Here is a 17,020-nt window from a genome sequence, read left to right as displayed (position 1 = left end):
GAAAATAATTTACCCATAGAAAGAGAAAAAATCATTCGATTTTTTGCAAAATTTGCATCAATGCTAGGTCAGGTGCTATAATAGTCCGATTGTCTTTAAATTTCACACATCACAATATTTTTTAACCCAAAATCTAGTGTGAAGGTGGTATATATCGGTCCACACCTTCTAGTACTTCCCCCACAAAGGAGCAGCATTTTGAATAGCCTAAATACTAATAAAATGCTCTGATTCTCTTCAAATTTCACACATGTCGATTGGATATATTGGTCTACCCCTTCTGGTACCTCTAAAACTACGGGTAAAAATTTCGAATAGCCATGAAGCTCATAAAACGCGAAATTTGTATCCGATTCCTTTGATACTGGGCACAACCCAATGTTTCTATCGGCACAAGATCTGTTATAAATATGGTAGAGATCGGACCATTTCTTCGGGTATCTCCTCCACAAAGGGTCAAAGTTTTGAATAACCACAGCGGTAATAAACTCCGAAAAAGGCATCCGGTTCTCTTCATATTTCAAACATCTCATTATTTTTACTAACACAAGATCTGTTCTGAAAATGAAAAATATCGGTCAACTTCCTCTGGCACCTCCCGCGCAAACGGCCAAAATTTCGAATACCCATGAAGCTCATTACACGCGAAATAAGCATCTGATGCCTTTCAAACTTGGCATATCTCAATATTTCTATCAACGCAAGATCTTATATAAGGATGGTAGATATCGATCCCCGCCTTCTAGTACCTCCCCCACAAAGGGACAACATTTTGAATAGCCAAAACGCTAATAAAATGCCAAAGATTCACACATTTCATTATTTCTACTAACACAAGATCTGCTGTGAGGATAGGATATATTGGTCTACCCCTTCTGGTACCTCACCCACAACAGGTCAAAATTTCGTAAAACGTGAAACTAGCATAGCAATATTTCTATCAGACAGGACGTGTCGATCCTCTGCTTCTGGTACCTACCCCGCAAAGGGCCACAATTTTCAATAATTATATCTCTCAAACTTGATATATGTTAATAATTTTCTCAATCAAAGATCTGATGTGAATATTAAATTATCCTCCACAAATTTCAATATTTTGTTTGTTTGCATAAAATTGGAAATAACTGTCGATTTTCTTTAAATTTTGCACATCCCAATATTTTTGTCAATTTAAAATGAATTCAAATGTTTTGGTCCCCTATATGTGGTACCTCACACATATTTCAATATTTTCGAAATATTATCATATAGATGGAAGGAAGTCGTCGATTTAGTTCAAATAGAGTTAACTGTTTGAATAATTGTAACGCAAGTCAAAATATTTAATTAAATAGACATTGGCTGAGGGTATAGATCTGCTGCAACAACGGACTGATACTTTCTAACTTGTTTAAATATTGTCCAATAACCATCAGACGGTGGCAGATTTTTTAAGGGTTAAGGAAACGCACATTTTTTCAAATATTTTTTTAACAACCATCCAAGTATTGTATATTTTTTAGGGATTTTGTAATTTTGATTCTGAACAACCGTCAAGAATCGTAAATTTTCCGTTCGTCTGTCCACTTTTTATACCCTCCACCTTGGAAAGGAGGGTATATTAACTATGTCATTCCGTTTGTAACATCCTTAAATATTCGTCTTAGACCCCATAAAGTATATATATTCATAATCAGCATAAGATTCTACGTTGATTTAACGATGTCCGTCTGTCTGTATGTCTGTCTGTTGAAATCACGATACAGTCCACATTATTTGACGTAGAGCGCCAAAATTTAGCAGAGCAATTTGCATTGTGTCTAGGATGGTTGGTATTGAAAATGAGATATATCGGTCCACGTTCTGGTATAGTCCCCAAATAACGGTACCTCCCGATATTCGGTAATTTGATGATTTTTGACACATTTTTTTACGGATTTGTCTGAAAATTGGTATTTGTAGGTCATAACGGGTCCCTGTGCGTGTGGCAAAACATTGCATGTATAGGTCCACGTTTAGGTATAGCCCCCATATAAAGGTATCTCCCGATATTCGGTATTTTATTTTTTTTTCCACATTTTTTCACGGATTTGTCTAAAAATTGGTATTTGTGGGTCATAATGGTTCCCAGCTCCGGTGGTGAAACATTGCATGTATGGGTCCATGTTTTGGTATAGCCCCCATATAACGGTACCTCCTGATATTCGGTAAATTGGTGATTTTTGCCACATTTTTTCATGGATTTGTCTAAAAATTGGTATTTGTCATAATGGGTCCTAGTTCGTGTGGCGAAAAATTGTAATTATAGGTCCACGTTTTGGTGTAGCCCCCATATAACGGTACCTCCCGATATTCGGAATTTTAATGGGTTTTGCCACATTTCTTCTAATGTTTCTTTTACCCTAAGGTGGAGGGTATTAAAAGTTTGGCCGAACTTAATATTTTTTTACTTATTTTAACAAAGTACGCACATTCGGTCGAATTCAGTACAGAAGCAAGTACTTCAAATTTGGTGAAAATTGGATTCAGTCATTGCTATAGCTCACATACATATTTCATCCGATTTGGGGCTTAATTTTCTCACATTTAGACGCGAAAGGATCATACGTATATTTTCAGTAAATCCCAAATTGTAATATTCTTCCTCTGAAAGATAAACTCGTCTGGTATTGCTTTCAAAACTGGATTCCGCCCATCATAATACTATTGACAATGAGCTAGCATAATAGCGCATAGCAACAACTAATAACTTTGAAAAATTTGAAAAGAAAAAAGTCTAATCTTAATTCAATTAATATTTTGATTGTGGCGCTTTATTGGCCGAAAATCAAAACAAAGACAAAAAATGTGCGACCATTAAAATGCAAAATCATCTGGTTTTATTGACGTCACACTCGACATTGTCATTTTATTATGTTGGTGGCATTTTTGTAAATTCATATTTTATTCTAGGCTACGATTAGTATCTAATCTCATTAAAATCACAAAAAAAAAAAAAAAATAAAAAAAATGGGACTGGTTATTGGGCAGCAAAATTATAAGAAAATTTGCGACGAATTGGGAAAAATGCAAAATTTTTCAAAAATAAACTATGTTTTTTTATAATTAAATTTAATACAGAATTTTTTAACTATACAAATATCTTTTGTTCAGAAACTCACAATGAAATTTGAATAATTCTTATTTTGACATTTTCCGAAAAAAATGAAATATGAGGAGAGATATTGGTTTGGATTGAAAATCTGTCAAATAAACAATATAAAAAAGGCAAGACGTAGTTTTCACTTTTAGTACATTTTGAATGTATTTTTCATAAAAACTATTGCACTTAGATATAGGGCTTATTCTGAGATGTGAAATTTTGTGTAGAACAGTTCTTCTTTTGGCATCTTCCACCTAACACGAAGTTTTATGAAACTTTCAGGCGTCAAATCGAAAAATTAAAAAAAAATTAAAAAAATTGAGAAATATTTTCGTTTTTTTTTTTTTTGGAACATTGATGCAAGTATTTCTTTGATATTCACTGGAAATAGAGATTTCGGTTCTTTGGTGACATAGTAGAATTTGATGAAGAATATTTTTTTTTTCTGCGACGTCGTCCTTCTGAAATTATGATTTGTTGGAGACTTTTGCACAAACTCCCACAAAGTACGGCTTATCTCTTAAATATACATGAATTCCTGGTGTTTGGGTAGGATTTAGACTCTTGACGTCTTCTAGGACCTATTGTAGAATTTTATGACAAATAATTGTATTATTTTGACTTGCTACGATACCGTTTAAAGGAAGTTTTCCACCATATTTGAAGAAATGATCCGAAAAGACCCCTTCGTTGACTCGCTCGAGGTGTAAAACTTTCTATTTAATGATCTGCATAGAATCACATTCTGAATCGATTTATGCATGTCCGTCCCTCCGTCTGTCCATGAATTTCTGGAAACAGAATACAGGTCACATTCATAGTCCGATTCAGATGAAATTTTGCACATGTCATTTGTTTGATTCAAGGACGACTCCTATTATAATTGGTGAAAATCGGTTCAAATTTTGATATACCAAATGACCAATATCAGTCCAAATGACCTGAATTTTGGCATATCCGACCGAATTGAGTCTAGAAGCAAGTACATCAAATATGATGAAAATCAGTTCAGATATAGCTCCCTCACATTCGTAATATGCACTCCATAAGAATGATATTTAATACCAGATATCAGATACGTCCCATAAATAGTTTTGCCAAATTTTATCATGATCGCTTCAGATTTAGATGTAGCTTTTATCCGATTTCAGGTTCATTGTGCACCAAATGGTTAATATCTACCCATATTGAGTAAATTTTGGCACTTCCAAACGAATTCAGCCTAGAAACAAGTACTCTAAATTTGGAGGAAATCGGTTCAGATATAGCTATAGCTTTCATAAACATATTTCATCCGATTTGGTATTTAAATCCCTCACATTCGTAATATGCACTCCACAAGAATAATATTTGGTACCACATATCAGATACAACTCTGAAATAAGTGTTTAAAATTTTGTAAAGATCGGTTCAGATTTGGATATAGCTCCCATACATATCTTTATCTGATTTTAGGTTTATCGTTGCTAATATCAGCTCAAAAGGAACTTAACCAGTACTTCAAATTTTGGTGAAATTTGGTGTTAAAGTCCCTCACTCCACAGCAATGATATTTGATATGCAGCTCGAAAATGCCTCTGTCAAATTTTAATGAGATTGGTTCAGATTTTTATAGCCCTTCGATACATATCTTGATCGGAGTTTACAGTTATTGTCCATCATATTTTTGAAAGTTCATATTGCAGAGTAGCAATGTGAAGTAATAGTAGAGGGGCAAGTACCCCCTCTTCATTTTTTTAATATTTCAGTTTCAGGCCCCTTTTGAATCCTTACATTTTAATACTATTTTCATGTCTTCGGTAATAACTGGTCCTTTTTCCAAATTAAACTTAAGAATTCGAAATATACATTTTAGGCCCCACAAAGTATCGTCATTCCGTTTGGAACTCCTCGAAATACTCATGTCAGACCCAACAAAGTATATATATTCTTGATAAGCGTAAAATTCTAAGTCGATTTAGCCATGTCCGTCTGTTCGTCTATCTGTTGTAATCACGCTGTCTTTTGAACAAATTGAGATAGAAGGCTAAAATTTTTCACACGTGTTTATTTTTCCAGTAGGCAGGTTAAGTTTGTAAATGGGCCACGTTTTTATATTGCCCACATATAACGGTACCTCCCGATATTCGGTATTTTGATGAATTTAGCGACATTAATCGCCGGAATGGTTTCAACTTTAATATTTGACGTTCGAAATGGATACTACAGCCTGTGACAGAAAATTATCTGGGCAGGTCCACGTCATCGTATAGCCCCCATATAACGGTACTTCCCAATATTCGGTATTTTGATGATATTAGCGCCATTTTTCACAGGAATTGTTTCAAATTACGTATTTAGAGTTTGTAATGGGAACAACAGTCTGTAACAGAAAATTGTCTATGCAGGTCCAGGTCTTCGTATAGCCCCCATATATCAGTACCTCCCTATATTCGGTATTTGGACGATTTTAGTTTCAATACCCACCAAAATTATTTGAGATGTCGTATTTGACGTTCGTAATGGATGTTACAGCCTGTGGAAGAAAATTGTCTATGCTGCTACAGGTCTTCGCACAGCTCCGATATAACGGTACCTCCCTATAAACGATATTTTGATGATTTGAACTATATTATTCACCGTTTATTTCAAGTTTCGAATTTGAATATGGTAATGTCTTATGACAAACAATGCCTCTGTTGGTCCACGTCGTATAGACACCAATATAACGGTATTTTTAAAATTTTAACAGAATTTTTTAAGGATTTTATTTTTTGAAAATTTCCAAATTCGTTCCAAAGGGTAGAGGGTATTCAAAGTTCGGTCCGGCCGAAACGATTGCATTTTTATTTGTTTAATTTTATGAATTTTACTTTTTGTTAAATGTCTTATTTAGTTAAAGTGCTTTTGACTGTTTCAAATAAACGAACTTAAGCGATAATCTCGTAAGTGGCCAAAATCCTATGCGTATTCTAGTAGCAGCAGACTTCTTCTTCAGTTAATTTGTAAAAAATTGATAGCTCAAGAATACACAACAGCACTATGAGTATACAAAATAAGCCTTGGTACGCCATCATACTTTTGTTGCCCATATCCACATAATCGACGATTATACACCTTGTAAGGTCATCAACACAAAATCTCTGGCCAGGTACTTGATATTCATCGTTTTGACTTGTTTTTGTTATTGTTATTATTATTAATAAATAATAATGTTCTGGAGTGCTTGTTGAAGTGCGATTCTTAAATGGCAAACAGATTGGTTTATTAGCTACTTTACTTAAAATTAATTTGTTAATTGAACAAAACACTCGTATCTTTTTAGGGGGCCTTACAAAAAGCTAGAATCCCACGTCAATCAAAAAAATGGTATGAATTCCAAAGGGAACCTTTTTTATCAGCCGCTATGTACAAATTGACTCTCAGCAACAAAAAGTGATCCCCATGAGTCGGCGATAGCTAATAAAATGGCTCATCCCTAAAAAATTTACATAGACCACCTTCATATATAAAAAAAATTAAAAAAATAATTAAAAAAAATATATGGACATTGAAATATTTGTTATTGTTACTAAAAATAAAATGTATTTTTGTGTTGTGTTTTTGAAGAAACAAGAAAACAAATATTTGATTTAACAACAAACGGGCGTGACGCATGCGCAACCGAAATTTGTCTTTAATCAATGTTATGTCAACGCTAATTTGACACACACACAGCAACAACAAAAAAGGGGTCTAAAAAATTACATTTCACCACTAACGAGATAAGGCATAAATCATGACGATTTTATAGCGGGATTTATTGTTTTTGGGCGAGGGGTAAATGTAAAATAGGCAACGCCTATTAAGACGAATTAATTGAACTCTACAAGGGGGTAAATTCTGGTATCTACCCCATAAGAGTACATTTTTTATTAACAATTTTTACGAATAATTGTAACCCTTGTGAGGGAGTTATCAAAAGGAGGAGCCGATATATTCCACCTCACTTTTTTTTACAAAATTTACTTTTACACCAAATTCCGTCACCATATTTCATTGAAATTGGTGCGTCAAATTAGTGAAATCGGCCGTTAATATATATATATATATGGGGGCTATATCCAAATCTTAACCGATTTCCAATAAATTTATCAAATTTTCGCTGTAACCAAATTCCGTCACACATTCTGAATTTCATTGGAAACGTTTATATATATATTGTGTTTGGAGCATAACATATATGAAATCGGCCGAAATATATATAGGAGCTATACCCAAAACTCAACCTATTTCAATATAATTTTTCAAATTTATTTTTGCACCAAATTTAGTCACTCTTGCCGAATTTCATTAGAATCGGACATACGCATCGTGTTTTGTGCATCAAATAAATATGTAAAATCGGCCGAAAATATATATGACAGCTAAATCCAAATCTGAACCGATTTCAATATAATTTGGCAATTTTTTTTTTTTTGTTTCGAATTCCGTTACGCACTCCAAATTTGGAGACTGTATCTGTAATCGATCAATAGATATGAGCATATAAAATCTTAATTTTTGGGAGGTACCTCCGTTTCTGGTGCTATATCTCAAGTTCCAAGTGGAATTTCAAAATGTATATAGCCTATGTTACTTGGAAATTTTGAGGAAAATCTGTTCAGCCGTTTTCGAGTCCATAAATTACAAACAAACAAACACTCCCCTCTTCACAACAGATCTTGTGCTAATAGAAATATTGCGATATGCCGAGTTTGAACAGATTAGGATGCTCATTTTGCGTACTACGATCTTCATGGCAATTAAAAATGTTGACCAATTCTTGGGAAGTTACCAGAAGGAGTGGATCGATATATCCCATCTTAACCTCAGATCTTGTGTTAATGAAAATATTGAGTTGAAATTTGAAGACAATCCGACTCAATTTTCAATTTCAATTTTATAAGACTTATAATTTTTCCAAATGTTAACCATTTGTGGGGTAAGTACTACATTGAGTGGGCCGATATCGTATATTTTCGCACCTGACAATGCAAATATTGGGATTTACAGAAATTCGAATGATTTTTTTTCTTCCAATGAGGTAAATTATGTTCTTTCAAAAATTTGACCTTTTATGGGGGAGGTACCAGAAGGAGTGAACCGATTTTGTCCATATCCGAACACGATATATGATTTACAATAATATTACTATGTACCAAGTTTGGAGCAAATATGATACACCTTTCGAGAGTTAACGTGAGCACCAACCAGACAGACAGACAGGCGACCAGACATCACAAGATCGACTCCAAATATTCTGAAACGGATTTGGTCCAAAGAGGCCTAGGGTCTAAGGTTGATATTTCGATGAGACACGTTTGGTCATATGAAATTATATATATACCGTCTGCAACCATATTGCTTAGGGTATAAGCGGGCAAAGCGGCTGAAGCTTGAATTTTGAAGTTTTTCACATGTGGGTCAATGTTGGTGGAAAGGGGTGAGATAAGGCTAGGTTTTTTGGAAATTCGGACTCAAAGTGTACTAAAAGTACTAAAAAGAACTAAATTTCGTGCCTTTCGGGGTTTTGTTAACGGATACAGGTAGAATATTGACAGTTAGTATATCATTTAAGTTTGGATAGTAGGATTGATCTGGAAATTCAAAATGTCCGAATTGGGATCGAATTTGGTGGCTAGGGTTTGGCATTAGGAAACTGTTAGTGTGAAGGGTTGAGATTTGTAAGTGGTTTTGGAACTGAGTACAAAAAAGTACTACATGGTACCAACATTTGATACTTGATTAAGACATTAAGTTGGAAGTCTTGAAATTTATTAGGATTGGGGATTTGGAAATATGTACCAACAAAAGTTCGAAGAGTACTAAATAGTATTAACTTTAGTATCTGGGGGAAGGAATGAAGTTGGAAATCTGAAAGTTTGGAGTGAAAGAGTATTTGATGAAATTCCAAAAATACGTGCACCAGAAGTACTAAAATGTACTATATTTGATATCATTTGGAACGGATGTGAACGGATAGTGGTACAATTTTTACATTTGGAATGAAAATCAATTCTTCGAAAATGGAGTTGATGTTAAGTGGTGATTTTTGGAAATTCGTACCACAAGTGCACGAAAAATACTAAAAGTACTATATTTGGTACAAATTGGTATTGGGTGAACAGATGGTGATTGAAATTTGAAATTTAGTATTATGAGCCGCAAGTCCTTTGTGACCTGGAGGCGGTTTCGAAAATGTGTAACATAATTGTACTAAAAGTTCTAAATGGTACGAAATATATTTTTGGGTAAAAGAATAAAGGCGAAATCCTGAAATTTGAGATAAAGGTCACTGTAGGTGTTTGTGTTTGAGATTTGGCGGTGGTTTTGGAAATGTGTACTGTAATAGTTCCAATAGTACTCAATAGTACAAAATTTGGTATTGGGTGGAGGAACAGAGATAAAATTTTGAAATTTGATATTTAGATCACTGATGGTATTTGTGTTTGAGATTTGGCGGTGGTTGTGGATATGCGTTCTACATTTGCACAAAAAGTACTAAATGGTACTAAATTTGGTATTGACTGAATGGATAGAGCTAGAATCCTCAAATTGGATATTGAGGTTCTGTTGGTATCTGTAGTTGAGATATGGAGGTGGTTTTAGAAATGTGTATTATAACTGTACGAAAAGTATCAAACAGCACTAAATTTAGTATTGGGTAAGGGGATAGGGTTGGAAAATCCGAAATTTGTTATTGAGGTCAATGATGGATTCTAGGAGTGAGATATGAATGTGGTTTAGGAAGCGTGTGCTATAATTGTACGAAAGTACGAAATAGTATTATATTAAGTATTGAGTAAAGAAAAAAGGCTAGAATATTGATACTGAGATCTCTGTTGGTGTCTGTAGAGGTAGTTTTGGAAATGTGTCCTACATTTGTACCCAAAATACAGAAATTTGATATTGAGGTATCTATGGAAATGTTTTTTTTGGGAATGCGTCCTATATTTGTACAAAAAGTACTAAATGGTCTGAAATTTGGTATTTGGTGAAGGGATAGAGCTGGAATTCTTAAATTTGATGTTTAGGTCTCTGTTGGTATCTGAGATTAAAATATGGAGGGGGTTTTGGAAATATGCTCTATAATTGTATGAAAAGTACTAAATTGTACTTTATTGGGTATTAGGTAAAGGGACATACCTGGAATCCAGAAATTTGATACTGAGGTCTCTATGATGATTTTAGGAATGCGTCCTAACAGTACGAAATGGTCCCAAATTTGGTATTGGGTGGAAAGATAGAGCAGAGATGGTTTTAGAAGTGTGTACTTAAATTATTCGAAAAGTACTAAATAGTATCATATTTGGTGAAGGGATAGGTCTGAAATCTCGAAATTCTATATTGTTGGTGTCTATGGAGATGATTTTTGAACTGCGTTCTATATTTGTGCTAAAAATACTAAATGGTAATAACTTGGGTATTGGGTAAAGGGATAGAGCTGGAATGCCGATATCTTATATCGAGGTCTCTTTTGGTGTCAATGAAAGTGGTCTTAGAAATTTGGTCTTTGGGTGAAGGGATTGAGCTGAAATCCTGAAATTTAATATTGCGGTTTCTGTTTGTATCTGGTTTTGGAATTGTGTACTATAATTGTACGAAAAGTACTAAATTGTACTTTATTGGGTATTGGGGAAAGGGATATCCAGAAATTTGACATTGAGCTCTCTGTTGGTATCTATGGAGGTGGTTTCTGAAATGCGTCTTATATTTGTACAAAAAGTACCAAATGGTACTAAATTCGGTGTTGGGTGAAGGAATAGGACTGGAATGCTGATATCTTATATTGAGGTCCCAGTTGGTATCTGGGAGTGAGATATGGAGGTGGTTTTGGAATTGTGTACTATAACTGTACGAAAAGTACTAATTTGTACTTTATTGAGTATTGGGGAATATCCCGAAATTTAATATTGAGTTTTCTCTTGGTGTCTATGGAGATGGTTTTGGAAATGCTTCATATAATGTAAAAGGTACGAAATGTACCAAATGGTACAAAATTGGGATAGAGCTGAAGTGGTTTTGGAAGTGTGTACTTTAAATTCAGTATAGGTTTAAGGAATAGGACTGGAATCATGATATCTTATATTGAGGTCTCTGTTGGTGTCAATGGAAATGCGTCCAATATTTGCGAGAAATGTACTAAATTGTACTAAATTTTGTTTTGGGTTAAGGGATAGAGCTGGAATCCCGAAATTCGATATTGAGATCCCTGTTGGTATCTGGGAGTGAGATATGGAGGTGGTTTTGAAAATGTGTACTATTAATGTACGAAAAGTGCCAAATAGTACTAAATTTGCTATAGGGGGAAGTGATAGGGAATTGATCCTGAAATTTGATATTGAGGCCTCTGTTGGTATCTTTTGGTGGTTTTTCGTACCATATTTTTTTCAAAAATTCTAAATGGTACTAATTTTGAGTCCCTTTTGATGTCTAGTATGGAGTAATAAAGATTGTTTTGGATATGCGTACTATTTATGCTCTACTTCCATAGTCCAATAGGGTTACCGTTTGTAATTCTTCAATAATGTCAGAAAAAAGTTAATGTTTACCAACCCTAAATATGGTATTTGTTGGGAGATTCAATCTTTTCTTTTCATTTTCAAGATTATGAGACCTAAAAATCTTCCGCGTAAGAAAAATTACTTGTCATTTATGCCATACCCAAGTGCAAGCCACAAAAATGGAGTCTCGTAATGTAGGGTACAACAAAAAAGACAATATGTGTCTTAAATTCTAATTAAAATTAGCTAATTGCAAAAAAGAAGATAACACACATTTTTTAAAGAGTTTAACAAACACCACATACGCAACTCTCACACACACACTCACATATATGACACACTGTATCCAATGCAGGTTGAATGGATTACACGGGAGGAGTCATTGGCCGTTTATGTCAACTAAAGGTGATTGCGGCTATCTTGCATTGATTGTACCCAGCGAGGTTGGTAATAAATTTGCCGATCATTGAAGATGTGTACTCGTGGCTTTGTTGTTGTTTACTTGGTGTTTGTTTTTTTTTTTTTTTATAAAAAATGATATTAATTTTTATTAAAGGTAAAGATTTTAATGATACGAGGACATATTTAATATTACCAGCTAAAATAAAAATAAACAAAAATAAAAAAAGTATTTATTTTTTAAGATTACTTTCGTTTTTTGGTATAAATTGAGAGGGTGTCGTGGAGTACGGTATCAGTCAAGTGTAAACGACTTGTAATAGCAACATCTTCAAAAAAAGATTCAATTAAATAAAATTTAAAAATCTTCAATTCAAAATGAAATTCTCAATTGTCTTGTTGTTCTGTGTGATTGCTGTTGCCGTGGCTGCTCCCCAACAGGCCGATGAACATGATGCCCAAATTTTGAGACAGGAAGTCGACAACAACGGCGTGGATAAATATAATTTTGCGTAAGTTTTCAAAATCTAAAATACCTTTAAAGGATAATAATTTTATTCGTTATCCTTGCTACAGCTACGACACCAGCAATGGCATTTCACGCCAGGAAGCCGGCGAATTGAAAACCACCGAAGATGGTTCGGCCATTGTCATGCATGGCTCAACCAGCTGGACAGCTCCTGATGGCAAAAAATACGAAATTTCTTTTGTGGCCGATGAATTTGGTTATCATCCAACCTTCAAACAAGTTGCCTAAGCAAGATGTTGTTAGAAGAGTTCAGAGAATTTTTACTAGCAGTTTTTTGTTTAAATGTTATTGTTATAGCCGAATATTGAGAATAATTCTTGTTTTTCATTTTTAAATAAATTTTTTGCAAATATTTACCTAATTTGTTTTTGTTTTTCTTTACAAAAATATATGAACCTAGCAAGTAGCCGCTACTTCATCAGCGAAAAGTCCACCATAAATATTTCCTACATTTCGTGGATCTCTAAAACCAGCTCCACATCTCAATCACAGCTACCAATAGTGGCATCTATATCAAATTTCGGAATTCCAGTTCTATCCTTTCACCCAATTACCAATTTAGTGCCAGCTAGTACTTTTCGTACTAATATAGGACGCATTTCCAAAACCACCTCCATTTCTTAAACCCAGATACCAACAGAAACCGCAACATTGAATTTCAGGATTTCAGCACGCCAATTTTCCCCATTGCCAATACCATATAATACAATTATTATACGCATATCAAAAAAAAAAACCAGATCTTTCCCCGAACTAAAGACACCTACAGTGAAAGCTATAAAAATTTTGGAATTACACCTAGTACTTTTCGTACTAATATAGTACACATTTCCAAACCCATCTCCATATCTCAATTCCAGATATTGACAGAATTTCGGGATTCCAGCTATATTCCTTCAACAAATACCAAATTTAGTACTATTTAGTACTTTTCGTACAATTATTGTACACATTTTCACAACCATCTCCATATCTCAAGCGTATATACCAAGAGAAACATCAATATCAAATTTAAGGATTTCAGCTCAATCCATTCACCCAATAGCAAATTTCGTACTATTTCGTAATGTTCGTACAATTATGGTACACATTTCTAAACTAGCTTCCATATCTCAATTCCAGATACCAAGAAAGACCTCAATATCCAATTTCAGGATTGCATCCCTATCCCCTCATCCAATACCGAATTTAGTACTATTTAGCACTTTTCGTACAATTATAGAAGAAATTTCCAAAACTTCCTCCATATTTTAATCACAGATACTAACAGATACATCCATATTAAATTTCAGTATTTCAGCTCTATTCCTTCAACTAGTACCAAATTTAGTATTTTTCGTACAATTATAGTACATAATTCCAAATCTACCTCCATATCTAAATTCTAGATACCAACAACAATATCAAATTTCAGGATTTCAGCTCTAGTTCAATTCCAGATAACAAAAAAGACCTCAATATCAAATTTCTGAATTTCAGCTCTATGCCTTTACGGAATACCAATTTTAGTACTATTTAGTACTTTTCCTGCAGTTGTAGTACGCATTTCAAAAACCATATCCATACCTTAACCCCAGACAACAACAGTGATATGCGTATCAAATTTCAGGATTTTAGCCTTATCCCTTCACCCAATAACCAATTTAGTACCACTCAGTAATTTTTGTAAAATTACAGTACATATTTCCTCTATTCCTGGTACCAACAGAGACCTTAATATCAAATTTCGGGATTCCAGCTTTATTCCTTCAGCGGATATCAAATTAAGTACTATTTAGTACTCTTCGTACTACTTTAATACCCATTCCAAAATCTCCTATATATCCCAATCAAAGATACCAACAGGGACTTCAAAATCAAATTTGAGGAGTTCAGTCCTATTCTTTTACGGCCAGGCCGAGCCATTTGGAACTCTTCACCATTTGGAACGAATTTGAAAATTTTCAAAAAAATAGAATCCGTTAAAAATTCTGTTAAAATCTTAAAAATACCGAATATAGCCGTAATATTGGGGTCTATACGTCGTGGACCTACATAAGCATTGTTTGTCATAAGCTATTATAATATTCAAATGCGAAACTTGAAAAAAATCTATTTATAATGTAGCTAAAATCATCAAAATACTGAATATAGGGAGGTACCGATATATCGGAGCTATACGAAGACCTGGACCTGCATAAACAATGCCCTGTCACAGGCTGTAGCATCCATTACGAACTTCAATTACGACATCCCAAACAATTTAGGTAAGTATTGTGCCTAAAATCGTCAAATACCGAATATAGGGAGGTACTGATATATGGAACTGGCACTGGACCTGCATAGACAATTTTCTGTCACAGACTATAGTTCCCATTATGAACTCTAAATACTACTCCAGCGAATAATGATGCTGAATCATTAAAATACCGAATATCGGGAGGTACCATTGTTTGGGGGCTACAGAAAGACGTGGACCTGCACAGACAATTTTCTGTCTTAGGCTGTAGTATCCATTACGAACTTCAAATACCAAATTAGAAACATTTCCGGTGAATAATATCGCTAAAATCATCAAAATACCGCATATAGGTACCGTTATATGGGGGCTATACGAAAACGTGGACCCGCACAGACAATTTTTTGTCATAGGCTGTAGTATCCATTACGAACTTCAAATACCAAATTTGAAACAATTCCGGTGAATAATATCACTAAAATCGTCAAAATACCGAATATCGGGAGGTACCGTTGTATGGGGGCTATACGAAGACGTGGACCTTAATGGCATATTTTCTGTCTTAAGCCGTAGTATCTATTACGAATTTCAAATACCAAATTTGAAACAATTCCGCTGAATAATGTCGTTAAAATTGTCAAAAATACCGAATATCGGGAGGTACCGTTATATGGGGGCTATACGAAGACGTGGACCTACATGGCCCATTTTCAATACCAAAAGTCCTCCAGACATAATACACATTTGAGTAAAATTTTATCAATCTACTTCGTTTCGTTCGGAAGCTTGAGTGATTTCCACAGACAGACAGACGGACGGAATTTGATAAACCGACATGGAATCTTATGCTGATCAAGAATATATATACTTTGTGGGGTCTAAAATGTATATTTGGAGGTGTTACAAACGGAATGACAAACTTAATATACCCTTCATACTATAGTGGAGGGTATAATAATATTTTTTTTTAGTTGGATACCCACACACATCCCTTCAAATGTTTTCAGTATGCATTTCTGCACTGCCCGGTATCCATGAGGCCATTAAAACCACAAGACCAAAATAAATGTCAAGCCTATATTTATGGTTCAAATTACGTCATCGGTCACTGCGGTACCGGGTCAATGTTATTTAATGCTCAAGCATGTTGGAAATTATGCTAAAGTTATTTATGGGCCATTCATTCAAAAAACAAATCCGTTTCGATTAGTTTGCAAAATTATTCCAGCTACCAAAATGCTTTCCATTTTAAAAGCAAATGCGGGATCAAAGAACTTTTCCTGCGGTTTTGTTCTCAGACACTTCGAGCTTAACTTTTGATCTAATCAGACGATTACATTAGAACCAAAATATGCCTAAACGAAAAGAACCAACAAAAAAACGCCTACATTTATGAAATAATTATTGGATCACCATGCTATCTACCTACCTATCGGCCATCAGTCAGCCAGTTAGTTTAGTCAAACCCTCAACCCAGACTTGATAATCTTCAACGACGCAAAACAAATCCAGACTTAAATATTTTGCCCCGAGACAAACAATGAAAACAAAAACAGCATTAACTAAACTAAAACTTGTTTAAACGCTCGTTTTATTTCAAGATCGTTCGCTCTTCAGTTCAGATTTTAAAAGGCTTCCAAGAATTTTTGTTGTTGTTGTTGGTTTTTTTTTTCTTTTTTGAAATATACTTTTTGTATCATAGTGTCGTAGTATTATATAATTTATATAGATTTCTTAAATATTCATGAATTTTTCGAAATGTCAATAAACCAATCACGTGATGACTGCATGATCGTTCGATTCTCTAGAAGAGGGGAAGGGGGGAGGGGTTAACAGACAAAGTGTGATATAATTCGATTTGAAAATTAAATCAGAAATTTCTTTGGTTGTTATGCTTGAATACAAAAATCTGATCTGATCTATTGAAATTCTACGCAATAATATTGCAAAATGTGAACAGCATTTCGAACGTTTTTGAAATGGGAACTGATATACGTCGATGACGTTAGAATTCAATTCAAAATTTAAATGTAAATCAGATCGGCCAGGGATAAATTTTGATGTTTATAATTTGTGTGTTTCTAGGAAGAATATATTTAAATATTTCAATCACGATTTGATGTCTGCACGACCTCCAGCAAGACATTCTACAAGTCTCCTGTTGCTTCTATAGACAGAAGACCTTTAATAGGACTTCTAGAGACATAGGAACTTTAACAGATCTTCTGAAGACAGAAGACCTTCAACAG

The 17,020-nt window shown here is 34.3% G+C and overlaps 1 protein-coding gene across 1 annotated transcript; it reads left to right on the top strand.

The window, feature by feature from the left end:
• The first annotated feature begins 12,306 nt into the window (after window positions 1-12,306).
• Window positions 12,307-12,905, top strand: LOC131801305 (endocuticle structural protein SgAbd-6-like). Its single transcript, XM_059119855.1, has 2 exons — window positions 12,307-12,536; window positions 12,601-12,905. The coding sequence occupies exons 1-2, from the start codon at window positions 12,403-12,405 to the stop codon at window positions 12,779-12,781; spliced, it is 315 nt and encodes a 104-aa protein (XP_058975838.1). The 5' UTR covers window positions 12,307-12,402; the 3' UTR covers window positions 12,782-12,905.
• Window positions 12,906-17,020: the final 4,115 nt, after the last annotated feature.

Source organism: Musca domestica, unplaced genomic scaffold, assembly GCF_030504385.1.
Source record: "Musca domestica strain aabys unplaced genomic scaffold, Musca_domestica.polishedcontigs.V.1.1 15, whole genome shotgun sequence".
Taxonomy (NCBI): Eukaryota; Metazoa; Arthropoda; class Insecta; order Diptera; family Muscidae; genus Musca; species Musca domestica.
Note: the sequence above shows the minus strand (reverse complement) of the source record. Positions and strands in the feature narration are given on the sequence as shown.

Bases quoted from the DNA above. Each gene is read 5' to 3' on its own strand.
- LOC131801305 (XM_059119855.1), top strand. From the start codon at position 12,403: ATGAAATTCTCAATTGTCTTGTTGTTCTGTGTGATTGCTGTTGCCGTG. The intron at 12,537-12,600 runs GTAAGTTTTCAA...TCCTTGCTACAG, and splicing joins GTGGATAAATATAATTTTGC to CTACGACACCAGCAATGGCA.